Genomic DNA, 27947 nt, shown 5'->3' on the forward strand with positions numbered 1-27947 from the left:
TCATTCTTATTATTATTTTTTACTGGTTTTCTTTATGTCATTGTTAAAAAGATTTCTATTAATCAGTTTATTATTCATGATTGTGACGCTTCCTGTTTGTTGCTGTGACAGGTTTTCTCCAGCAGGTGGCGGCCTGATGCTTCCAATTATTTTATTCCAGCAGCTTTAGGTTCATTCTGTAGATTCATTACAGGAAAATAAAAGTTTCTATATAATTTCTGAATCGGTTTCTGCTTTTTATTATTGTTCTAGATTTATTTATGTGTCTGTAAATAAAGATGAAAAGTTCCCAGATGATCCTCCGACTTCTAAAAGATTTAAAGCTTTTCTAGGTGCAGCTTCTGATCTCCAGAGTTTTAATAACTTTATTAATCAGGATTTATTGTTGTCGTTGGATTTTAGAGAATGTTTGTGTTTCGTTCTCTGAAGGTTCTTTGTTCTCCTGCAGGAACATGTTTTATTAATGAGCTGCAGAACCAGAAGAAGAAAAAAATAACAGGTCAGAGAGACTGAAGACCATCTGTCTGCCTGTTATTATTATTATTATTATTATTATTGTTATTACATCATACAGGAGAATCACTAACATCTTCAAAATATCACATTTTAATAGATTTTTTTGTGTTTTTATTGTTTAATTTATTAATATTGACATTGTGTGTTATCATATTTTCCCCTTGTTTTATTTTCTGCTATAGTATGCCATAATATTAACTGTTAGCTTAGCTCCGACAAACCCCCAGGCTAGCTCTGATAGACGGCTAGCTTAGTTCTAAACTGATAACTTAGCTCTGACAAAATGTTAATTTCGCTCTGGCAAATTGCTAGCTTAGCTCTAATAGTTAGCTTAGCTCTGACAACACTTTAGCATCTCTCTGGGAAACTGTTAGCTTAGTGCCGACAACTCTTAGCTCTGGCAAACTGTTAGCTGTGAAAATTAGCTTATCTCTGACAAACTGTTAGCTTTGATCTGACCAACTGTTAGTCCAGCTCTGACAATTTATTAGCCTCTCTCTGACAAACTGTTAGCTTAGCTCTAATAAAGTATTAGCTTAGGTCTGACAAACTGTTAGCTTAGACAAACCATTAACCTAGCTCTGACAAACTGTTAGCTTAGCTCTAACAAACTGTTAGCTTATCTCTGACAAAATATTAGCCTATCTCTGACAAACTGTTAGTTTAGCTCTGACAAACCATTAGCTTAGCTTTGACAAACTGTTAGCTTAGACAAGCTCTTAGCCTAGGTCTGACAAATGGTTAGCTTAGCTCTAGAACACTGTTAGCTTAGCTCTGACAAACTATTATCTTAGTGCTGACAAACATTTAGTTTAGCTCTGATAAACTGTTGGTTTAGCTCAAACAGTTAGCTTAACATGAAAAACTGTTAGCTCTATACTGTTAGCCTAACTCTGACAAACTGTTAGCTTAGCTCTAAAGTGTTAGCTTAGCTCTAAACAGTTGGCTTAGCTCTAAACTGTTGGCTTAGCTCTAAACTGTTAGCCTTGTAATATCTTGTTGCTAACTGTGTGGCTTCATGAACTGTAGCTCAGTCTTGAGTACAGTTTGGTACAGTGGTGATAAATTAATTATTATGAATTAATTAGATAAATAGTCTGTTCACAGATGGTTTATTAACAGTTAGTTCCTGATTAATGATCTGATATTAATACTAGTATTAATTAGATAAATATTTTGTTCATAGATGGTTAATGAACAGGTAGCTGCTTATTAATGATCTGATATTAAACCTTTTTATTAATATTATCTCCTACTACAGGTGATGCAGCAGAAACACGCGTGTTCTCTGCTGCAGATCAGGAATAAATCACGTCATACTGCCTCATCAGGATTCTCATCATGGAGAGTCTGACGTCGCAGCAGCAGTAAATATAGGACAGGAGGAAGAGGAGGAGGAGGAAGAGGTCTGGAGGAGGAGGAAGAGGTCTGCAGCAGCAACAACGCAGCTCTGCATCAGGTAACGTCTTTATTCTGCATGTTTGGAGCAGCGACGCATGAAAAGGTTTTAGACCAGGAGGAGATGATGATGATGATGAAGGTCATTCAGAGGAAACAGACGCTGCAGTAAAACCAGAAACTACAAATCAGAGATCAGAGGACGTTTGTAGCATGTAATATGTAGTGTGTAATGTGTAGTATTATATGTAGTATTATGTGTAGTATGTAGTATTATATGTAGTATGTAGTGTGTAATGTGTAGTATTATGTGTAGTATTATGTGTAGTATGTAGTATTATATGTAGTATTATGTGTAGTATGTAGTATTATATGTAGTATTATATGTAGTATGTAGTATTATATGTAGTAGTATTATGTGTAGCATGTAGTATTATATGTAATATTATATGTAGTATGTAGTATTATATGTATTATTATATGTAGTATATGTAGTATTATATGTAGTATTATGTGTAGTATGTAGTATTATATGTAGTATTATCTATGTAGTATGCAGTATTATATGTAGTATGTAGTATTATATGTAGTATGTAGTATTGTATGTAGTATGTAATGTGTAGTATTATATGTAGTATTATGTGTAGTATGTAGTATTATATGCAATATTATATGTAGTATGTAGTATTATATGTAGTATGTAGTATTATATGTACTATCATATGTAGTATTTAGTATTATATGTAGTATGTAGTATTATATGTAGTATGTAGTATTGTATGTAATATTATATGTAGTATGTAGTATTATATGTGGCATTATGTGCAGTATGTAGTATTATATGCAATATTATATGTAGTATGTAGTATTATATGTACTATCATATGTAGTATTTAGTATTATATGTAGTATGTAATATTATATGTGTAGTATGTAGTATTATATGTAGTATGTGGAAAAACAACCAGAGCTGCATCGTTTTCATAAAAAGGTAGAAATGAGGAAACAGCAGCAACAATAATGAGGTTAGATCAGTGAAATATCTTCATTAATAAACGAATGCTGTAATAATCAGTTATTAGTAAACAGTGACTGAAAACAGGAGTGAGTTAAATGATCCAGGTTCTACCACCAGCTCAGTATCAGACATTAAACTGTTTAAACTCCTGCTGGGATCAGTTCAGTCTGGAGAAGAGATTAAATCTGGAAGTCCTGGAGCAGCTCTGTTCTATCAGACTGGACCATTACCGACCCGCTGGACTCGATATCGACCCGTTGGACATATTATCAATGCCCTAGACTCATTAACGACCCGCTGGACTCGGTATCGACCAGCTGGACTCATTGGTATCAACCCACTAGACTCAGTATTGACATGTTAGACTTGTATCAAGCCTTTGGACTCGGTATAGACTCGTTGAAATTGGACTCGGTACCGACCCTTTGGACTTGGTATTGACCCGCTAGACTCGGTATCGAGCCTTTGGACTCTGTACTGACTGGTTGGACTTGGTACTGGACTTAGTATTGACCCGTTGGACTCGATATTGAACCTTTGAAATTGGACTTGGTATCGACTCGTTGGGCTCGGTATCGACCTGCTGGACTCCTTGGTATCAGCCTGTTAGACTTGGTATCGGCCCGTTGGACTCGATATCAACCTGTTAGAATCAGTATCGACCTGCTGGACTCGGTATCGACCCATTGGACTCGGTATCGAGCCGTTTGACTCTGTACTGACTGGTTGGACTTGGTACCGGACTTAGTATTGACCCGTTGGACTCGGTATCGAACCTTTGAAATTGGACTTGGTATCGACTCGTTGGGCTCGGTATCAAACTGTTAGAATCAGTATCGACCTGCTGGACTCAGTATCGACCCATTGGACTTGGTCTCAACCTGTTAGACCCGGTATTGACCCGCTGGACTCGGTATCGAGCCTTTGGACTCGATATCGACCCACTGGACTCTGTATCGAGTCAGACTAGTTGGTATTGACCTGTTAGACTCAGTCCTGACCCGCTGGACTCATTGGTATCAACTCGTTGGACTCTGTATCGACCTGTTAGACTCAGTTCTGACCCATTAGATTCGTTGGTATCGACTCGTTGGACTATGTATCGACCTGTTAGAACCGGTACCGACCCGTTGCACTCGTTGGTATCGGCTCGTTGGATTCTGTATCGACCTGTCAGACTCGGTACCAACCCGTTGGACTCTGTATCAAGTTAGACTAGTTGGTATCGACCTGTTGGACTCGGCATCGACCCATTGGACTCCGTATTGACCTGTTAGACTCGGTATCAACCCAGTGGACTGGTTGGTATCGACTCGTTGGACTCCGTATCGACCCGTTGGACTCTGTATTGACCTGTTAGACTCATTGGACTCGGTATCGACCTGTTAGACTCTGTACCGACCCGTTGGACTCGTTGGTGTCGACTCGTTGGACTTGGTGTCGGTGCTACAGTTCTCATCCTCCCTCCTCTCTGCTCCAGGAGGATGAAGGAACCTCAGCAGCTCCCTCTGCCCGGAGCGTGAGGACGTTTCTGGGCCGTGTCGTCCTCGTTCCTCACCTGTGGTCCTCCACCAGCATCTCTGCAGCAGCTTCTGTCTTCGGCTGAATCATGGACGGACTCCGGCTGCCTCCCGTCATCGAGGAGGTCCTGGACCCGGCAGGTCAGTGGTTACTGGTTTTACTGGGATGATTAAACCCACTGTAACTGGTTTCATGAGTCAACCAGTGCTTCAGATAGAATCATTTATTCAAGGTTTTACACTTTTAATGTCGATCAGCGGCGAGTTTCATTATCAGGCTTCAGGTGAAGGCAGCAACTCAATCAGAGGCTGGAAACAGACTGAAAACGCACATTCAAGGTAATTAACACTTAGAGTCGTCTCTCAAGTCAAAGCAAAGTAAAAACAGCGACTAAAATCGACTAAAAACAGTGACTAAAAACGACTGAAAATGACTAAAAACAGTGACTAAAACGACTAAAAACAGTGACTAAAAACTGATTAAAAACAGTGACTAAAATGACTAAAAACAGTGACTAAAAATGACTGAAAACTGAAAACAACTAAAACAGTGACTAAAAACGACTAAAAACAGTGACTAAAAAGATTAAAAACAGTGACTAAAAATGACTAAAAACAGTGACTATAAACTGACTGAAAATGACTAAAAATGCCTATAAACAGTGACTAAAATGACTAAAAACAGTGACTATAAACAGTGACTGAAAATGACTAAAAATGCCTATAAACAGTGACTAAAAATGACTAAAAACAGTGACTCAAAACCACTAAAAACAGTTCTAAAAATGCCTATAAACAGTGACTAAAAACAGTGACTCAAAACTAAAACAGCTACTTATAAACAACTGTAAGCAACTACAAACAGTGGTGAAAGATGACTGAAAACAGTGAATGAAAATGTCTGGAAATATCAACCCAAAGCATACAACAGCTACTTAAAAAAAACTGCTATCTACAAACAGTGATGAAAAAAAAACTAAAAACAGTGACTGAAAATGACTAAAAATAACATCTGAAAACATAAATAAGCAACTGAAAATGACAGAAACAGTGTCTAAAATCAGCTTTTGAAAGAGACAGAAAACGATGACTAAAAACAGGCCTTTATGGGGGAAAAGGACAAAATCAGACGCAGAAAGTTAGTTTTGTTTTATTTAAAATTTACCAAAATGATTCAAAAATTGTCCAAAAATGACAACTAAAAATCACTCAAAAGGTAAAATGACTTTTGTTCTAAATGTTCTAGAACTTGTCCAACGTGACAAAAAAATAACAGTCAAAAATTAATTAAAAATTAGTCGAAAATGACTCAAAATTTATGCAAAATTGTCAATTTGGACCTTTATGACTCAGAACTTAAGTGGGGAAGAAATTTATTCAAAATGAATTAATTAAATATTTTTCTAAATTATTTTTTAAAAAGTAACTTAAAATCAAAAACACCTGTACCTCCACCTGATTAAATAGTGAGAGGCTCCACCTGGTGGAACAACCGGGAACTACAGCTGATCTACTTTTACTAACATGCACGACCTTCTATCGGTTCATATATTTTCATTCTATTTTAATCTTGTTATAGTTTATCGATCAGTTTCTTCTTTTTGTCTGCTGCATATTTCCCCCTGAGACTGAATTTATTTCTGGATTTATTGTTGGATGTTTCCAGGAGGATAATCAGATCAGATTTCATCACCTTCTGTCAGCCAGAAACGCTTTAAAGTCACTGAAATATCTGGACTTCATGGCGTCTTTTAATACTTTTAGAGGAATCAGAGTGAGGCGGATCAGCTCCGTGTTGGATTTGGTGTTTAAATGAGATTTACTGCCTGAAATGAAAATCCAGAAAATCACCAAAGCTGCTCAGAGCGGAACAAGTCGTCTTTTTTTGATCCTTCTTCTGTCTCTCTGTTGTTCTGCTGAGGCTAATTAAAAAACCAGAGATCAAAGAAAGACAACGGGGACAGACACTGATGAGGTTTTAGAGATTCACAGCGGACAATGATGCCGTCACAGCTGGAACATGATTGGCCGCCTGCCAGGAGGCTCGGCCAATCAGCACCAGACCTGCAGACAGAAGAATAAACATGTTTAAATCCTCCTCTGCAGTCTGGAGGCCAGAAACCTTTCAGGATGTTTGATGAAATAATCCAGATTTATCAGATGTGCTGAGTGTCGGGTGTAGATGTTTCCTGTTCTTATTAAATCATAAAAACTAAACATCACAAACACGCTGGACTGTTTGTGTTTCGGTGTTTGTGGACTGAAATAAGCCGATGATTCCTGATGATCTGGTGTGTTTCGGAGCCTCCTGAGGAGCAGCAGAGAAACATGAGCAGATCTATTTATAGCTAAGTGATGACGATGGAGGATGAAGGTCGACAGCAGGAGATGATGGAGGCTTCGTTTGGTCCAACACACCGACATCAGACTGAAACCCAAACACTTTCATTCACAGAGGCTGCAACGAACATCACGTCTGACATTTAAAAATACACACATATATATTATGTCCATCGATGTTTTTACACTCTCATGAGAAACGATGATTAAAGTAGATTAACTTGGTTTACATCTTCTGGTTTATCTTCGACTCCTCTCGACTTTATACCTGCCGTCAAGCAGAGAGGTGGCAATATGCTCTGGGGCTTTCAAGAAGAGCTTCTGGACTGGTTTCAGACTGTCTAGGGAGGGTCTTGGAATTTTTTTTTAAGAAATAGTTTAAGTTTGGTTTTGGTCCTGGTTTTTGACAGTTTTAGGACTGGTTTCAGACTGTTTCTAAAATTAGTTTCAGTTTTCGTTTTGAACTGGTTTGGGTTTAATTTTGGTCCTGGATGAGGAGTGGTTTAAGACTGTCTAGGGAGGGTCTTGAACTTTTATTTAGTAGTTTAGGTTTGGATTTGGTCCCGATTTTGTACTGGATTTTGACTTTTTTGGGACTAGTTTTGGACTGTTTCTAAAACTGGTTTTGGTTTAGGACTGGTTAAGGACTGGTTTCAGACTATCTTGGTCTTGTTTAAACCCCAAGGACACCAAGCCTACCATCAAGCATGGAGGTGGCAGTATCATGCGCTGGGGCTTTCTAGAAGTGTTTCTGGACTGGTTTCAGACTGGATGTTGGACTGGTTCTGGACTTTCTTGGGAGTAGTTTATGTTTGGTTCCAGTCTTGGTTCTCCTGGTTCTGGATGTGATTTAAATTTGATTTAGGATTTATTTTGCTCTGGATCTGGTCCTGGATGAGGACTGGTTTCAGATGATCTTGGGTGGGTCTTGGACTTCATTTAGGAATAGTTTAGGTTTGGTTTTGGTTCCGATTTTGGACTGGATTTTGACGTTTTTGGGACTACTTTTGGACTGTTTATAAAACTGGTTTTGGTTTAGGACTGGTTTCAGACTGTCATTGGTGAGTCTTTTTTTGAACCCCAACAACCTCAAACCTACCATCAAGCATGGAAGTGGCAGTATCATGGTCTAGGGCTTTCTAGAAGAGCTCCTGGTTTCAGACTGTATGTTCTACTGGTTCTGGACTTTCTTGGGACTGGTTTATGTTTGGTTTCAGTCTTGGTTCTCCTGGTTTTGGATGTTCTAGACTGGTCTCCTCAAAGTTAATATTTGGTTAAATTTGTCCACTTCCTCCTCAGTTCAGTTCTTCCGGTTTATCTTTGACTCCTCTGGACAGAATTTGTTCAGTTCCACTAAACTTGTTTTACTTGTTTCTTCATCAGTCCACAGGTTGTTGATGGGTCTAGTCAGGACTTTGGGGAGACCAGTCTACAACCTTCATTCCAGCCTGATGGAACCATTTCTTTACCACGTCTGATGTGTGTTTGGGCTCATTGTCTGTTGAAACATCCAACTGTGTCCAAGATCAACTTTCTGCTGCTGATTTTAGGTTTTCCTGAAGAATGTGGAGGTGATCCTCCTTCTTCATTATTCCATTTACTTTGTGGAAAGCTCCAGTTCCACAGAGCATGATACTGCCACCACCATGCTTGGTGGTAGGTTTGGTGTTCTTGAGGTTAAAGAAAGACCAAGACCCACCCAAGACAGTCCTAAACCAGTCCTCCTCCAGGACCAGATCCAGAGTAAAATAAATCCTAAACCAACTTTAAATCACATCCTAAACCAGAAGAATCAAGACTGGAATCAAACATAAACCAGTCCCAAGAAAGTCCAGAACCAGTTCAACATCCAGTCCTAGAAAGGTCTAAAATCAAAACCAAAATCAAACCTAAACCAGTCCAAAAAATGTTCAGAACCAGTCAGAATACAGTCTGAAACCAGTCCTAAACCAAAACTGAGACCAGTTTTAGAGACTGTCTGAAACCAGTCCCAAGAAAGTCCAGAACCAGTCCAACATACAGTCTGAAACCAGTCCACAAGCTCCTCTAGAAAGCCCCAGAGCATGATACTGCCACCTCTGTGCCTGATGGTAGGTTTGGTGTTCTTGGGATTAAAGGCCTCACCTTCAGTTTTTGTTCCATCTGACCACAGAACTTTCCTCCAGAAGGCCTTTTCTTTGTCCATGTGATCAGCAGCAGACTTGAGTGGAGCTTTAAGGTTCTGCTTCTTCATGGAGGCATTGGAACCAAAATGTGACAAAGATTCATGTTTCAATATTTCCACCTTAAATTCAGAGTTCTAGGAGTCTTTAGAAACTCAGGAATATCATGGTAAACATGATCTTTACAAGTGGATGTAAACTTTTCATGACTATCTTTACACAGCATTAGTTCCACCTGGTTCCTCCTGAGTTCCTCCTTCATGTCCAGCAGGTGGAGCTGCTCCTCACCGTTGTGATGGATGATCTGATGTTTGACCTCTAAACTCTGATCTGTCTGCAGACGAACTCTGTGAGCTGAAGGGGGAGAAACCTATCATGTTGGGAGAAACTCTGACGGCCAAAGAAAGGGAGTCTCTGGAGGAGAAGGAGGAGCAGCAGGAGGAGGAGAAGGAGGTGAAGGAGGAGAAGGACCAAGAGCCTGGAGGGGGCGGAGCCAAGGGCAGAGAGGCGGAGCTTCAGGAGCTCAGATCTCAGGTGTTACAGCTGCTGCTGGAGCTGGAGGAGACCAGAGAGGTTTCTCAGAGACACGAGGAGAGTTTCACCGAGCTGCAGGGTGAGTATAGTTACAGTTACTCTGATTACATTTGCTCTATTACAGTTACTCTATTACAGTTACTCTAGTTACAGTTACTCTGGTTACAGTTACTCTGCTTACAGTTACTCTGCTTACAGTTACTCTGGTTACAGTTACTCTGGTTACAGTTACTCTATTACAGTTACTCTAGTTACAGTTACTCTGATTACAGTTACTCTATTACAGTTACTCTGATTACAGTTACTCTGGTTACAGTTACTCTGACTACAGTTACTACAGTGAGTCATCTTCACCTGTCCACCCATCAGGTCTCCTGGAGGAGGAACGTCTGGCCAGCGCTCACCAGGCTGAGAGCTTCACCAGACAGATCCAGAGACTTCAAGGTTTCTTTATTTAAAACACTTTGACGAAATACCCGAAACTAAATATTTAGATTTAAATATCTGAGCCACAAAATGTCTGAAGTTTCTCCTTTTGTTGTCTCCTCTGTTGTCTGCGTTACCTCCATTACCTATTTGCCTGCGTTGCCTCTGTTGCCTCCGTTGCCTGTGTTGCTGCATTGCTGCTCTGCAGCTCAGCTGCGCTCAGTGCAGGAGGAGATGGACAGCCTGGAGGAGGAGAAGGAGAGCGAGCTGGACGAGGTGCAGCAGGAGTTGCGGTCGGTGCAGGAGGAGGTTCTGGTTCTGCAGCAGGCGGCCGAGGAGGTGGCGGCGGAACGGGAGAACGACATCGCATCGCTGCAGGAGGAACTCTGCCGTCTGAGGGCGGAGCTTCAGAGGCTCCACGCCATCACGGCCGAGTACGAGCTGGAGGTGACGACACTGAGGGCTGAGATGAGCATGAAGAGCAGGAGTACGGCCCCGCAGGGTAACTGTAACTAAGTAACTGTAGAGAGTACGGCCCCGCAGGGTAACTGTAACTAAGTAACTGTAGAGAGTACGGCCCCGCAGGGTAGCTGTAACTAAGTAACTGTAGAGAGTACGGCCCCGCAGGGTAGCTGTAACTAAGTAACTGTAGAGAGTACGGCCCCGCAGGGTAGCTGTAACTAAGTAACTGTACAGAGTACGGCCCCGCAGGGTAGCTGTAACTAAGTAACTATATCTAAGTAACTGTAACTAAAACTTATGAGGGTTTGAAAAGAAACTGAACAAAAGACCTGAAAACTCAACTGACAACCTGAAAACCAATCAGAGAAACTATCATCAGATTAATCAATAATGAAACCAATCAGAGAAACTATCACCACATTAATCAATAGTGAAACCAATCATCTGATCAGTGCTGGTATTGATCTGTGTATTGATCTATGTTCAGGTGACGTCGTCCAGCTGCAGGAGGAGTTTCTCTCTTTGACATACGAACGTCAAACTCTGACCTCCGACAACAAACAGCTGAGCAACAAAGTGGAGCAACTGCAGCAGCAACGAGACACGTGAGTGGTCCACACAGCTGTCAATCAAAGACGCATTTTAACTCGCCTCACCTGTCATGTCTGCTCTCACCTGTCCTGTCTGGTCTCTCCTTCCTGTTCGCTCTCACCTATCCTGTCTGCTCTCACCTATCCTGTCTGGTCTCACCTGTCCTCTCCTGGTGAACAGGTGTGATGACGTGTACCTGGCAGTCAGGGTGGAGGGCGACACCGAGCACGTGGACCAGGTGAAGGCGGACTCTTACATCACTTTGTCCCAGTCGTCACCTGACCAGCAGGACTCGGACTCGTCTTCGGTTCTGGAGGACGTCTCTGAGCTGAACGTCCTGAAGGTTCAGCTGAAACAAGCCGAGGAGACGGCCCAGAAAGTCCAGAGAGAGGTACCAGCAGCTGTAGTACCTGGATGTCCCACCAGGTGGAGCCTCTTTCTGTTTAACACGGTAGAGACCAGAGGTAGCAGAGAGCATTGTGGGACACATTTTAGACAAGTTTCGAGTCATTTTGGTCGAGTTTCGAGTCATTTTAAACAAATTTGGAGTCAACTTGAACCAATTTCAAACCATTTTAGTCAAATTTAGAGTCATTCTGGTCAAGTTTCGAGTCATTCTGGTCAAGTTTTGAGTCATTCTGGTCAAGTTTCGAGTCATTTTGTTCAAGTTTCGAGTCATTCTGGTCAAGTTTTGAGTCGTTCTGGTCAAGCTTTGAGTCATTTTGTTCAAGTTTCGAGTCATTCTGAACAAATTTCGAGTCATTCAGGACAAGTTTTAAGTCGTTTAAGTCAAGTTTCGAGCCATTTTGGTCAAGTTTTGAGTCATTTTAAACAATTTTGAGTCATTCTGAACATGTTTTCAGTCACTTTTGATAAAAAAAAATTGAGTCATTTTGGACAAATCTTTCTCAATTTCGACAATTCTGAGAAATTCTGAAGAAGTTTTGATGATTTTAGACCAATTGTGAGTCTTTCTTGAGAAATTTGAAGACTTTTTGGGCAAATTTTTAAGTTTAGTAGAACCTGGTTCCCCTCTTCCTGTTTAATGCTGTAGCGACCAGACTACAACAGAGAGCATTTTGGGAGTTTAGCAGCAACGGGCACCATGACAAAGACTTCTGGGACAGTTAATGACCTCCAAAGAGACTCAAGTGTTTTACACAAAGTGAGATCAACCTGGACAACGTAACTGTGCCCTGTTCTGCTGGTTTTTGTTCATATCTACTGTCTGGCCTCAGATGATGCTCTCTTATGAATCATTTTGGAACATTTTGAGGATGTTTTGGCAAATTTTAAGTCATCGTAGCCAGACAGATTTTGAGTCATTGAGAAGTTTCAAGATGTTTTAGTCATTTTTGAGTTTAGCTGTAGTACCTGGTTATTTAATACTGTAGAGACTAGAGGAGGCGTCACTCAGACTACAGCGGAGAGCATTGTGGGAGTTTAGCAGCAACGGGCACCATGACAAAGACTAATGTGGAGCTTCATGACATCCAACCAGAACTCATATGTGAAGATCTGCTGGGATCTGAAGCTAAAGTCATTGGTAAAAACAGTAAGGCTAAGAATTCAAATGCTGATTATCAGTTAAATCCCTGAAGTAGAAGAAGCCTTTATTTGTCACAAATACGTCTTACTGCATTGTGAAATGTTGTTTTTGAGTATCCCAGTTGAGGTCAGAGGGTCAGCCATGGTATTGTCCTGGAGCAGGAAGGGTTCAGGGCCTTGATCAAGGGTCCAACAATGGCAGCACTGGGGTTTGATCCTCTGACCTCCTGAGAACTTCCTATCAGTAGCCCAGAGACTTAGCCGTTGTGCCACCACTGCCCCTTGAGCTTCTTGAGCCTGATATCACTACATGACAACAACATGTAATCTAGTATTGACATTTTAACGTCAGCACATCAGACACAAGTTTGTCTTGAACTTCCCACAGGACTGTCGGTGTAACATAGTGTTTTCTTCTGTCTTACTCAGTGCGACGGTCTGAAGGGCGAGCTGGCCGAGCTGCAGCAGCTGTACGACTGCAGCCAGCAGGAACGAACCGCCCTGGAACAGGAGCTGCAGCGCTGCAAGGCTGAGCTGCAGAAACTGGTGGGCAGGAAGTCAAAGGTGAGAGGTCAAAGATCAGGGCTTGGGTGGTTCAGGGAAGGCAGTCATCCTCCACATGCATGTAAGAGATCTCTGATATATTAGAATTCAAACCAGACATGCATCATGTTACCGGGGTTTAAAGGTTTAGATGGGAGCTTTATTAAGATGCAGCCGTCCTCTGAAGGTAGGATGTCGGTTAAAATGACATCAAGGTAAGTTTAAAACACACGAGACACTACAGGATGATGGGTATTTGTCAGATCCATGTTCCGTCACCATGAAGTCTGTTTGTCTGTTTGCATGTCGACCGACAGCAGCTGAGCTGAAACTTGTTCTGGATGCCTCATCGGTCATTTTGCTTCCTGTTTTCTGGCTCATCGGTTCCTGAGCTTCTTCACAACTTTGGTTTCAGGGCACTTTGTTTTCCTCAGACTCATCTGTCTGTTTCTACGTCGGCTCAACTTACGTCTGATCGACCGCCTCCTCTGAACAACCCTCCGAAATCTATTGAGTTATTGAAATCTGCTGTCAGAAACACACCGACAGGACCATCTGATTGGCTGACAGAGACGCATCAGTCCTAACACAGATTTGGATTCTGACCTCAGAAAGTTGAACAATCTCAAAAAGACTTGTACCTCCAGTTCAACACCAGACTAAAGATTTGAATGTGATTTCAACCCAGAGACTAAAACAAGATTTTTTCCAAACAGGATTCTGGGTAACATCATGACCTGAGACCAGACTTGGGACTCGAATTGTGACTAAAGACTTGGAACAACATAAGGTTCGCCTCATGTCTTGACTTGAATTTGACATTGGACTTAGAAGAGTCTAAACTTAAAACTTTCCATAACCTGGAACTTACCTTGGAACTTGAGACTTGTCATGAGACCTGTGCCTATTTTGATTTGGGACTTGAGTGCCTTTGCTAAAGACATGAGGGTTTTTGAACTTGATTTGATATGAAACTGAGACATGCTACATGCGATACTTAAAACTTGATTTTGGCTGGACTTGCTGTTTGACTTGAGACCTATTTGTCCCAACCTGGAACTCTGGAGTGTTGACATTTGATGCTAAACACATGAGTTGCTTGTTTCTTGGCTTTCTTGACATGAGATATAATTTAACCTGTGACTTTACTTGGTAACCTGAGTTGTCAGCACTTGAAGGAATGGATTTAATTTGTCAAAACTGAGTTTCTACTAGCAGATGTCTTGTCTTTACGTGGTATCTGCCTCTCAGAGATTTGACTTAAGACTTGGGACTCGCATGCCTTGGAAAGTCTTGGATCTTGATTTGAAACTTTAGACTTGTCATGAAACTTGGGTATTTTGATTTGGAACTTGTCTGCCAGTGCTTGAGGTCTTCATATAGGTCTTGACTTTGAGCTTGACATTAGTCGTAGACTTGATATGACACTTGGAACATGACATGGGACATGTGAGACTTGAAACTTGACTTTGGTTAGACTTGCTGTTTGACTAAAGACGTTTCTGTCCTGAACTGAAACTTGGGAGTGTTGACACTTGAGATGAAATTTGTCTGAAATTCCACTTGTTTCTTGGCTTTCTTGACTTGAGATGAATTTTAACTTCACTTGGTCCCCGAGTGTCAACATACAGGACTCAAGTGTGAATACTTGGTGGTAAACATGGATCTTGTCTGTCTTGACTTGGAACTTGACGAAAAACTTCACTTGTTATAAACTTTATTCGAGAACTGACTTTCTTGACATGGGACATGAGTTCTGAGATGACTTGATGTTGCCTGTCATGACCTGGTTTTGTATTTATTACTTTAAACCTACATTCATCTTACTTGGTAGGTAATTTTCTTGACTTTGGACTTGACTTGTGATCAGAAATGGGACTTGGGTGTCAAAGCTTGGGACTAGACATGGGACTTATCTGACTTTGGTCTTGAAGACCAAGAATTAAGACCTGAAAGTAATTTGTCTCAAACTTGCCTGTTGGTACTTCTGACTTGTAAACAGTGACTTGGTTCTACCTCTGCTCCTCTTCATCGAGTCATTCATGTACATTCCTGTCCTCCACGGTTGTAGTTTACCTGCTGGTGACTCATTACCCATGATCCCCTGCAGTGCTGATGCCTCTGAGTTGGTTTTTACGGCGGCACTTCAGCGTATTGCGGAGATCTTTAAATGACAAGATGTGGATGTTTTTAGCTAGCATCTTGTCTCTGATTTCTTGCTGTTTCTGTTTCCTCCCTTTGCTTCATCTCCATGTTTTTGTCTGATTGCCACCACTTTTGTTTCACACAAACTTCACACGACAAACTATCAAATTCTCTGTAAATTTGATGGGTTTTGATGCTCAACCTGCCTGCTGTCAATCTCTACCTCTCTCCTTTTTCTGTCCTTTTTTAAATAAAATCACTTGTTTTTGTTCAGCCCCTGCTCGCCGTTCTTCCTCACGCCTTCTGACTTTATTACTCTGATTATTTTCTGGTTTTATTTTCTCCTCTCTCCATCCCCCCTACACTCCTTACTTTGTCTTCTCCCCAGAACTGCACTCGTCCGTCTGAGCCCCCTGTTCTCTCCATCCCCTTCATAGGAATGATTGTAATAGTGGCCTTGATTTGGTGCTGGTGGGAGGAGCTGGCGTCCTAGAGGGGACCAGGTATGGCCACGCCCTTCTTTTTCTACCAGCATCTTCTTTTGTGGTCTGAGAGTGGCTGAAACATGGGGGTTCATCCAAGCAAGCTGTGTTCACTCCTTGTTTCTGGAACAAACTGAGGCAGGGTCTACATGTAGGTTTTAAAAAGTGGGAAGTTTCCTAAGAAAATGCATTTGGAAACTCAAAAACAAAACTGAAGTGCTGTTTAGAACCAAACCACCATGCGTCAGTCAATTAGAAGCTTGAAGAGAAGCTATTACCGGTTCCTGCAGACTACCATCAATACACCTTTATCCACTGCAGTACCTAAAGGGGTCTTTTAGGTCGGACTTAACCTTTGGGTGTTCTGACCATCAGAACATCTTTCAGGGTCCTTTTCAGTCATGAACCAAAGTTTACATACACTTGTAAAGACCATTAATATCAATTGCCAGTGTTTGACATCAACATGAGTGGAGAGCATCCATGAAGAAGCAAGTTCTTCCTCTAGAAGCAGAACCTTAAAGCTCCACTCAAATTTGCTGCTGATCACATGGACAAAGAAAAGGCCTTCTGGAGGAAAGTTCTGTCATCAGATGGAACAAAAACTGATGTTTGGAGGAGAAAAGGTGATGCCTTTAACCCCAAGAACACCAATCCTACCATCAAGCTTGGTGGTGGCAGTATCATGCACTGGTACTTTGCACAAAAAACGACCAAATAGAGTCCCAAAATTCTTTAAACAAGGCACAAACAACCAAAATGATGCATAAAACGACCAAATGAGGCACAAAATGACCAACATCAGTCACAAAACAACAGAATGAGACGCAAAATGACCAAACTGAAGCACAAACTTAACAAAAAAGACACAAAACAACCAAACTGAGGCACAACACAACTAAATCTTTCATCATTTATCGACCAGAAACTGCAAAACCATAAAGAATCCACAGATTTTTAACTTTCCAACACTCCTTAAATGTGTCAAGTACAGTTTGCTGCTGAGGAAAATTCTGTGGTCAGATGGAACAAAAACTGAAGGTGAGGCCTTTAACCCCAAGAGCTAAACCTACCATCAAGCATGGTGGTGGCAGTATCATGCTCTGGGGCTGTTTTGCTTTTGTCTTTCTGTGGCAACGTTTCATGTGTTTCAATGATTCCATCAAAGAAGACTCAGAGTTATAGGAGTCATGATTGCCCCAGTATACAAGGTCTTTACGAGTGGATGGAAACTTTTGTACTTGCCCAGTATGAGGATTGATTCTGATCCTCTGTTCCTCATTTTAATGGATAAGTAACTTTATTTTTACCTGTTAACTTCAGAACTATTACTGTTTATAGTCCCATTCCACAAAGTCGCCTAATTTAAACAAAGACAGTAACACCTTTCTCGACAGGTCAGCATTCTAAACTGAGCTTCTGAACATCCTTCGTTCCAAAAGCTCCATTTACATTGATGGAACACATTCAGAAAGCTGCATTTTAAAGAAAACCTGTGTGGACAGAACCAAAGAAACATGCTTCAAATTAACTAGTCAATCAGTTGGAGATTCCAAGGTTCATGCTGGAGCAACTTCCTGTCAAACCTCCCTGATCTCAGTCCATTAAGTCCTGCTGAGGCTGGAATACCAACATGAAAGAGCAGCACCAGAGGCCTCATGGTCATGAAATCCTTACCAACGAAGTAGAAAATCAGCTACAACAGTTCCTCCATCTTGTAGCCGTTACTTGTAAAGGAACGTTTTTAGATTTAATTTATACTGAGCTCATATCTAAAGTTTGTTTTATCCAATGACTTTGACAGAAAATCTTAGTCAAGCTGGTATTTATCCAACACAGAAACATTCTAAAGCTCAGTCGTCCAAAGTCTCGTACACTCTAAGTTGTTTTCTTTCCTTTTTGATGGATTCTTTGGTGTAGTTTGGGGAACTGAACATTTTCAGAAATGGAACCATTGCAGAATGACCTCATGGCAACCATTTTACTTTCCGCTGCAACGGAATTAAATATTTTTGAACCATTTCTCCTGAACACTTTCGTCTCTTTGGCATCAGTTTGACGTCATTTTGGGTCTTCTCCTGGTCTCTTTGTCGTTTGGTGTCTTTGTCAGTCATCTTCTCTCTCTTTGGGCCTTTTGTTGTCATTTTGTCAGTGCAGGTGATATTTATTTTAAGTTAAAGCATTGAACTTTGTACACTTGAACAGCTTTTTTTTTTTTTTTTTTTTACCCTAAACTGTTTCAGAAATGGAGCCGCTGCAAAAACATCTGGTGGTGGCCATTTTACTTTTGCTCATAACCTAATTTAATATGTGCTGTCCACCATTTCTACTGGACCAGTTTTGTCCTTAATTTAAAAATGTTTTACATCTTTTTGTCGTCATTTTCCGAATTTCTTGTTGTCTTTTAGTCTTTGTTTTATGCTTGGTAGCCATCCTGCAGCTTTTTGTTGTCTTTTTGCATCTTTATACTTTTTACTTTCAGCCATAACCAAATATTATATCCTATCTCCTATAAAATATTAACTTTTTTGTTAATAGACAAAGTGGTTATTGATTTTAGCTTTAGTGTCTGGACGTCACCTTCTTCATGAAGCTTTTGAACCTTGTTGTTCAGCAGTTTTGTTGGTTTGTGATGAGGATGTGTGTTTTACTGTGTGTGTTTTTGTGTGTTATCATGAATCTGTTGGTCAGTTCAGTTCAACATACTTCACTGTGAAAGTCTCCTCTGTTTTATTGTTCTTCTCTGTTCTTGGATCGGTCTCGTAGAACAGGTGTGTTATTAGAAAACAGGTTCCAGGGCTCAGGCAGGTGAAGGACCGCCCACCTCACCTGTACAGGAAGCTAAAACTAAACACTCTATGGTCATTTTTCATCTCTTTGTGGTAAATTTGTGGCTGTTTTGGGTATTTTTGCAGATTTTTTGATGAATGTTCTTAAGAAAGATTTCCTTTTTTCCACCAAAAAATGTTGAAAAATTTCCCAAAAATGCTAAAAATGTGGACATCAGAACTTTCACTGTGAATTTTTATTTTTTTTTTCACATTTCCAAACTTTCAATTGGCAAAATCTTCAGGAAGAAGATTCCAGTAATTCCTTAAAAGTTTCCCTTAAAAATTTTGTAAAAAAATAAAATAAAAATTTCCCCAAATTTGGCAAGAAAATTCTTGTAAATGTTTTCAAAAAATTAGTAAAAATCTTTCAAAAATCTTAAAAATATCTAAAGTGATTCCATATATATCAGTAAAATTTCTAATATTTTCTTTAAGAACATTCAGAAAAAAATCTACCAAAATCCTGTGAAATTCACTGGATTTTGGTTGATTTTTTTGTGAATGTTCTTAAGAAACATTTTTAACATTTTTTTTCTACCAAAAAACATTCAAAAATTTCACAAAAAATGTTGAAAATGTGGACATCAGAAGTTTCACTGTGAAATTTTTGGGTTTTTTCACATTTTCAAACTTTAAATTTGCAAAACCTTCAGGACGAAAGTTCCAATAATTCTTTAAAAGTTTCCCATAAAGGTTTTATTTAAAAAAAAAAAAAAAAAATCCCCAATTTTGGCAAGAAAATTCTTATAAATCTTCTCAAAAAATGAGTAGAAATCTTCCAAAAAAATCCTAAAAATATCTAAAGTGATTCCATATATATCAGTAAAACTTCTAATATGTTCTTGAAGAACATTCACAAAAAATTTCGCTGGATTTTTTTTTTTGAGTTGATAATATTTGTTTGTGAATGTTTTTAAGAAACATTTTTAACATTTCTTTTTTTTTCCACCAAAAAATGTTCAAAAAATTCCCAAAAATGTTGAAAATGTGGACATCAGAAGTTTCACTGTGAAAATATATTTTCTTTCCACATTTTCAAACATTAAAACGGGTCAATTTGATCTGCAGGACGACACGAGGGTTAAAGGGATCTACGAGGTTTTGGTTCAATCCATCCTGAGCTCATGAACTTTTAACTTCTCATTGTCTCCACCGTTCCTATTAAAGTTTCTTCTGACGTTTCTCTCCCAGCAGAGTGACCATGAAGGCTGGAACCTGGCGGTGGCGGCGGTCGCCGTGGCAGCCATCGTAGTTCTGGTCATCCCCAGCTTCACCCGGGCCTGAGGACCAAACAGGAAGTGGCCTCCCGTGGACTGTGGAATCGCCGTCACCCATCCAGCGCTGCCCTCATACATGTCGCCGTCCTGATGTCTGCTCGTCGCTTTGACCGAACGCCGCCACAGACGTCAGTGAGTTCTGGAGGGAAACGCAGAAATGTCACGACTCCAGCAGCCAGTCGGATTATCAATCAGCTGATCAGATCTGTGGCTCTCAAACATCCACTGTCATGATCCAACGTCCAGCTGGAGGTTCAGGTTCAGGCTGAGGCAGGTTTTAGCAAAAAATACAGAAGTTCTAGTGGAAAAATGGAAATCAGGATCATCTTTATTTAATATTCCAGCTCATTAACCCTCCTGTTTTCTTTATTTACGGGCACCAAAAAATATTGTTTCCTTGTCTGAAAAAAATCCAAAAATTCAGTGAAAAAATTCCCCAAATTTCTGAAAATTTGCAAAACCTTCAGGAAGAAAATTCCAATAATTCCTTAAAAGTTTCCCTTAAAAGTTTTATTTAAAAAAAAAAAAACAAATGTGGCAAGAAAATTCTTGTAAATATTTTCAAAACATGAGTAAAAGTCTTCCAAAAAGTCCTAAAAATATCTAAAGTGATTCCATATATATCAGTAAAACTTCTAATATTTTCTTTAAGAACATTTTTAACATTTCTTTTTTTCCACCAAAAAATGTTCAAAGATTTTCCAAAAATGTTGAAAATGTGGACATCAGAAGTTTCACTGTGAAAATATTTTTTTTCCCACATTTTCAAACTTTAAAACGGGTCGATTTTGACCCGCAGGACGACATGAGGGTTAAAGTGAATTCTATCTGTTTATCATTCAAACAGCACCGTATAGAACACGTAAATAACGGTAGTTATGTATTAAAACAAGCTTAAAGTAGTTTAAACGTAGTTAATCCAGGTAAATGCTGGATTTTAACCTTAATATTTATACTTATTAAATGGATTCTAGACTTAGTTTTAAACTGAAAATCACGTTGATGACTCATATGTACTGCTTAAATAACTTTCTTTTGCTTTCCACAAAATCACTTGTAAACCCATGTTTACAAGTGATTTATAAATAAAGTTATTAGAATTTAAAACTTAAAGATTAAAAAACAAATCTATGTTTTGTTCTATCATAATGCTATTTACCTTTTCCCATAAATACACCATACAAATTATAGTATTTCTCCCTGAAATGTTTCAGAGGCAGAAAGTAACATGATGTTTAATCGCAAAACTATTTTATTTATGGAAAATCAATAAAAATTTAGTACAAAACTGCAAAAAAAAAATTACTCAGCAGTCGCAGTTCGTCCAAGTTACGGACAAAAAAATACAGTGAAAGTTCAGATTCTGTATATTTTTATTTTTATAGCCATGAATCAAACTTGTTTAACAAAAAAATATAATAACCACTGAAATATTGGACTTTGACAAAACATTGAATCTGCTGCAGTGGACAGAAGTAAAGCTGATTTCTTGCCACTAGAGGGCAGAAATTTAACTCCTACACATTTACATAGACTTTCAAAATTATAAATAATAATTAACGATAATGTAGTTGTTTATTTAGAGTCACGTTTTTGTCTACTTGACATAGAAGTCTAATATTTTGTGTGTTTGTGCTCTGTTTTTGGTCTCCTCCATCCCTATAAGGATGATTCATGCTCATCAGCTCACCTCTGGTTTTAACTGATTCGGTGAAAGTGAAGTTCGTTGATTCAAAGTTGGAACAGAAGTATTAAAAACATCTCAAAACATCTCTACATTCACATTAAACTAAAAAACATCGGTTTACGAGGCTTCGAGTGAAAAAGTTTGTCTATAAATTAACTCTTTAGTGGAACTTCTGGATCGCGACGGCTGTTTGAGAATCACCTGATTTGCTGTTAAACTATTTCTTTCAAATCATTTATCAATGAAACAGTTGATCGATTGATTCTGTATTTAATCTAAATCTGGAATCACCAAAGTCCAAAACACAAAACTGGTTGATTTTCTAAAAACTCCGATCTGAGAATCTTAGCAGATATGTTTTAGATTTTTACTTTTGGATTTATTTTGTTGCTGATGGATCGTTTGAGCTCTGAGATTCTTCTGTTTCTTCGCTGGATTAAAGAATATTTTTCTGATGATGGAGAAGATAAAGTAGCAGATAAAACTTGATTGTTTGGTGTTATGGCATCAACTCTGCTTAACGGTGTTCATCGTCCAACACGTGTCTGTTTAAAACCAACCAGTTTGGAGCTTGAAAAGCTGATTTATTTCATAGATCAGTTTAAAACGTCTGTATATGTGTGTTTCTTGAACTTCTCCACCAGTGAAATAGCACTTTTTTAAAAACCTAGCAGTTATTAGTTAGAATAGAATAGAATAGAATAGAATACAATAGAATAGAATAGAATAGAATAGAATAGAATAGAATATGCTTTATTGTCATTATACAGTGTATAACGAAATTGAAAAGCTTCTCCTTTTCAGTGCAGAAATCTTTAAAAATAGTGCAAAACAGTCTATTTACAAATATACATATAAATAACAGTGTGAATATAAATATAAATAGCAAAGTGAATGAGGTAGTGGTGTATATTGCACATTTGGAGATAATTTGACTGATTTCACTGTGTTTTAACTCAGACTGGACTGGAGTCGCTTTAAATCTAAAAAAACCGACTTCTGTTGTAGTAAACGGTTGGAAAAGTGTAAATGTTGCTGTTAAAAATGTACATTTCAGGTTTTCTTTATGCAGATATACACTTTATTGTAGCTCTGAATGTTGATCAAAGTTCAGGTTTTAATGAAACTTAAGAAGCTGAAAACTAATATTATTTATTAAACCCTTTACAGCCCCATTCTGACAAGATTAATATGAAATATTTCATCTTATGTGGACATTATTTTAGCCATTTTCACTAAACAGAACCATTTATAGCCATTTTCTGCATCATAAAATTTATATCATTACCACTTTTAACATCATAGATATAAAATTATTTCCTTTAGTTGCACTTTTATAGACAAACTGCTCAAATGTTTGAAAACCAGTTGTGATTTTACAGTAAAGTACATCATATTCAGCCTGGAAAAGAATTAGTTATTTAAGTAATAAATTCTTTAAGTATTTTTTTTCTCACTGTGATTTTATTTTTCCAAAGAAAAACTGTTCAGAAGCCAGATTAGTTGAAAACCGTGAACAGAAGAGGACTGATAACGGAGCCCTGTGGAACCTCGGCTAACTTCAAAATCAGACAATGTCCTGAACGGCGCCCCTTGTGGCCACAAATGACAATCACAGCACAGGATACGTTGAAGTTCTCTTTGTTTCCCAACATTCTTGGACCAGTTGTAGTTGTAGAAAGTCATTTTTACTCTTAAACAGAAATTCAGTATTTCAATTTTTTGCTTTTTCCTTCAACAAATATTTTACTTTTTACTCTACTACAACTATGTGATAACTATATTTACTTAGCAGATTTAGTTTAATAATCCAAAATATTATCAACAACTAAATGATTGTGTAATTGAGTAGATTTTCTCGTTTATTGATTCCTGAGTGAAACTTCAAACTTCCCAGCAACTAAAGTCTAATTAAATCAACTTTTCAGTTTTAACATTAAAGTGAAAATAACAATCCAAACCAATAATATACAGAATTATTTTCATAATCTACCATCCAGCATATGGAGTACTTTTACTTTTAGTACTTTAAATATATTTTGATGTTGATACTATGCACACTTAAATATGAGTTTAAACCGAAGATGTGTTTATTTCTACACTGTGATACTGGAACTTTTAGTAAAGTACAAGAAGTACCACGTACCTTATCCACCTCATGAGTTAAACTTTTGTGTCATTCAAACATTTTAAACAAAAATTGAGATAATACAATATTTTTAAGGCGGAGAATAAGAGCAATTAACAATTTAAATAGAAACCAAAGAGGACCGACAATAGAGCCCTGTGGAACTCCACTTCAAGAACAACGTCATAAAAACATTTCAGTTGGGTTATCATCCTGATTTTTTTTTTTTTTTTTACTATTAAAAGAAAAAATAAGTAAAATACAGAACAAATCCTGTCTGAATGCGGCTTTGAGGATCTACTTTCCAACTACGTTTTGGTTTTTAGTCGGTCTAACCTCTCAAAGTCGTCTCAGATTATTTTTTCTTACGATTGTTTTGTAGCTTTAACTTTTTTATTGATAAAATCTTCCTTATTTTTGCACAGTTTCAATCTTTAAGTAAATCTTTATTCATGTTTACATTAAAATTGAGACCAAATAATAGAAAATCTAATTCAGACGACTGTGATCCTGTTTGACGCTTAATCAGGTAGAAAATAATAATCAGTAACAGACATTCCGCTTTATTTAAGTTTTAAACCACAGAGAAATAAAATAAGAAGCTTCCTAATATCTGAAACACAAAGAACGATCTGTGATTAAATGTAGACAACAGAAGTAGAGACATTAATGAGACAAAGAACGCCTTCAGGATGTTAAATGAACTCATATTAGTTCTTTAGTGTTTATTGATAAGAATGTAGCAGGTTTCTAATGGTTCTAAATGATTAGTAGCATGGACACATTCTGCATGTAGTTAACTAAACTTTAAAAGTGTTTTTGTGACGTAATAAATCAAATCACATCATGAACATAACCATCTAAAGTCAAAAATCACAGAAAAAAACACATTTTATGAAATATTAAGTCAAATTAAATGTACAGAAGCCCATTTCTGACAAAAAAGAAAAAACAATAATAAAAAGCAAAACATTTGACTTAATGTTCCATAAGTTTGATTTAAAATCTGCAAATTTTGACTTAATTAACTTCAAAATTTAGATTTACTGAATAATAAATGTAACACAATGATCTAACTCTGACTTTTTAAGTGTTTTACTTCATGTTTAATAACTTTTAGTCGTGTTTCCACAGTTTCATCGCCGTCTTTATCTGTAAATACTCAACAGAACGGGTTTTATTTGTGAATATTGCTCGTTTAGGTCACTTTATTTTTAAATTAATTAATGTCAGTATATATTCTAAATCTTCATGGAAGCTGCATGCTAATATCTCTGCACCAATATCTGATTATTTTTATTGACTTTAGTTTTTTCTGAGAACAGTTTTGATGCCTGTTTTATCATTTTTCTTATGACTGATTAAACTGTGGATGTTAATGAATTCAATGTAGCACAGAAACAACTGATTATTGGTTTATTGATGAACAAACTGTATATTTTCGGGATTTATTCTTCCGTAACTAACAGCATCAACACAACTGAGTGCTTTAAGTGTTTGAAATGTTTTTTTTGTTGTTGTAAAAGTTCTGATATATTTAAGTGAATAACTTTTATTTGCACTAAAGTTCAAGAAACTTGAACTTGTGCAAAAGTGCAAAATTCACTCAAAAATCAAGCGTTAAAAATAAATCTGCGAAGTTTGGTACGAACGTTTTATGTGTGAAAAAGTGTCTAACATCTTGTCACCAAACCTGATGGTTGTAAAAGTGAAACTAAGGGTGCTTTCACACCTACGTCTTTTAGTCCGCTTAAAGCGGACTGGAGTCCGCAACACCTGCAAGTACGGTTCGTTTGGGCTGGTGTGAAAGCATACCAGATTTTTTTGGTTCGGACTAACGAACCGCACCGAGACCACTTTCGGGAGGTGGTCTCGGTCCGCTTCTATGTGAACTCCAGTTCGGTTTGCTCCTGGTGAGAACACAAACCTGTCTCCATTCGGACCGGCTTGATGGCGCAGCAGACTTTTTGGTCTACGGGAGCTTCCGTAGCTTCCGGGATTTTTCCCTCTTCACATGCTGCGCCAATCAGCGTACACCTACGTCATCGTAAACGCCTTGTTTTCTAAACAGCGCCGCCAAACGACTGGGGGGAGATATAACATTAATTGGAGTAGGTTCAATGGCGAAAACACTGGTGTGAATGCGAACCGAACCAGTTGAAAATAGCAACATTGTAACAACTTTTGGGTCCAAACGAACCACTCTAGCAGACTAACAGGTGTGAAAGCACCCTAATAGTGATGAAATAATCGTCAAAACAAAAGAAAACACGACGACTTAGAGTAGCTGCTTAGTTTTCTATAAATATTTATCATGTTATTCGAATATCTACAAGCTTTATTTAACGTTTTATTGTCATTTAATTGTTAGTTTTCCACAAATATTCAAGGAGCGGTTTTATAACTTCATGTATAAATAATACTGTAGATTGTAGATTCATCACCTGAACAAAAAAAAGTTCCTGAAAGTCCCTCAAGCATCTTCGAAAAACAAGCGTTTTGTTACCGAAATGTACGAATTTAGAGGAACCTATGAAAGTTTCAATAATTTCTTCTTCGTGACGTTAGCTAGCCATAGCCGTCGGTGTTGCATGTTAGATTTAGAGATGAAGTGAATTTGCATGAAAGTAGATTCAACCGCTGTAACAGCTTTAGCTTTAGCTATAGCCTTAGCATTAGTGTTAGCCGGCACTCAGTGGTAGCATGAGCGCTGTAATCCAACTCTTCCATTAGCTAACCTCAACTGTTTACCTGTTTTGCTGTTAAAGTCTGATATTTCAAAATCTACTCGTTTGTAAAGAGTTTCCTCCTGTGTGCAGGGTTAACCTAGCTTAGCATATGGAATGGAATTAGTAGCAACCTCTAGCTACTGTTGCTATAAAATGACTAGCTTGATTGTCCGACAATAAGTTAATATCACTAGTAAATGTTGGCAGCTATCCAACATTATGCTAGCAGTTTGTAGCTAACTGCTGTAAACAGTTAACCTAGCTTAGCACAAGAACAGGAATTAGTAACAACCTCGAGATATTGTTGCTATGAAATGACTAGCTTGATTGTCTGACAAGAAGTTTATATCGCTAGTTGATGTTGGTAGCTATCCAACATTATGCTAACAGTTTATAGCCAGCTGCTGTAAACAGTTAGCCTTGCTTAGCATAAGGACTGGAATTAGTAGCAACCTCTAGCTACTGTTGTTATAAAATGACTATCTTGATTGTCCGACAAGAAGTTTATATCACTAGTTGATGTTGGCAGCTATCCAACATTATGCTAGCAGTTTGGAGCTAGCTGCTGTAAACAGTTAGCATTATCTAATAGATGTTTTAATGGTTACAAACATCATGTTGGGCGGACTAGTGTAGTACAATGACTGTATTTGCCCCTTGGAGATAGCTGTTAGCAGTGACGCTACCATGATAACTGGATAAGCTTTTCTAACTAGTTATTGTTGTTAGCTACAGTTAGCCTATCCAACACTGTGCTAGTTTTAATAGTTATGTCATTAGGTGAGCTGTTTGCAGCTAGTTGCTGTTAGGATGGGTACAAGCAGAGTGTTTGGTGGCTAATCTCTGTGGGGTTTAGCCTAGCTTAGCACATGGACCGGAATCAGGAAGAAGCAGCTGGCAGTGTTGCTACAAGATGGCTAACGTGATTATTTTATGACATGTTTTATAGCTAGTTAATGTTGTGTTTTTTGTTTTGTTTTTTAGCTATTTGCAGTTAACAGATATAATCGGCTGTTCATAGCTAGCTGCTGGTTGTTTGATAGCATTATTAGCTGTCTGGCTAGCAAAGTAAATCTGTAAGAATCTAACAGTTCCACCTGTTTCCAGTCTTTGTGCTAAGCTACGCTAACATGTCCTAGACCTGACACACAGATAAAAACTGAAACAAGAAGGTTTTAGAGATGTTTAAACTGCTCAGATTAGCGTTTGTTCTGTGAGACTGTGTCTGTTAGCTTTGTGCTCGTTGCTGTCAGGTGATGTCATGTGATGTCAGGTGATCTCAAGTGATGTCAGGTGATGTCATGTGATGTCAGGTGAACTCTGACATTTTGTCTTGAGGCTGTCTGAAGTGATTTTCTGATCTTTGTTCTGATGTTTCTGCTGTCGTCAGATCCAGATTGTATTTTTGTGTTTCATGGACTAAAACATTTTGTAAAAGAATAAATAAATGAATAAATAAAGTTGATTCTTCTGGTCTTTAATGTGTTTGTGTCTTATTGTGAAAGGTTCAACTTAATAAATGAGGAACATTTAGATTTAATTTCGAATATTTCATGTTTTGTAAAATAAGTCACAGATATCAGCTAGTTAGTAAAATTTTGCTTATTTTT

General features: G+C 38.3%; 1 protein-coding gene across 6 annotated transcripts; it reads left to right on the forward strand.

Annotated features, from left to right (window-relative positions):
* The first annotated feature begins 356 nt into the window (after nt 1-356).
* On the forward strand, nt 357-27813 carry LOC111586897 (coiled-coil domain-containing protein 136-like). 6 transcript variants are annotated; one of them, XM_023296729.3, is made up of 11 exons: nt 357-499; nt 1778-1975; nt 4413-4593; nt 9295-9567; nt 9858-9932; nt 10123-10416; nt 10864-10981; nt 11148-11358; nt 12945-13079; nt 15592-15706; nt 19708-27813. In XM_023296729.3, the coding sequence occupies exons 3-10, from the start codon at nt 4542-4544 to the stop codon at nt 15694-15696; spliced, it is 1263 nt and encodes a 420-aa protein (XP_023152497.1). In that variant the 5' UTR covers nt 357-499; nt 1778-1975; nt 4413-4541; the 3' UTR covers nt 15697-15706; nt 19708-27813. The 6 variants fall into 6 exon arrangements, with proteins under 6 accessions (XP_023152497.1, XP_023152498.1, XP_023152500.2 ...); XM_023296730.3 differs by having other exon boundaries at nt 19711-27813; XM_023296732.3 differs by lacking the exon at nt 15592-15706 and having other exon boundaries at nt 358-499; nt 19711-27813.
* Nucleotides 27814-27947: the final 134 nt, after the last annotated feature.

This window comes from Amphiprion ocellaris, chromosome 21 (assembly GCF_022539595.1).
Source record: "Amphiprion ocellaris isolate individual 3 ecotype Okinawa chromosome 21, ASM2253959v1, whole genome shotgun sequence".
In the NCBI taxonomy this organism is placed as follows: domain Eukaryota; kingdom Metazoa; phylum Chordata; class Actinopteri; family Pomacentridae; genus Amphiprion; species Amphiprion ocellaris.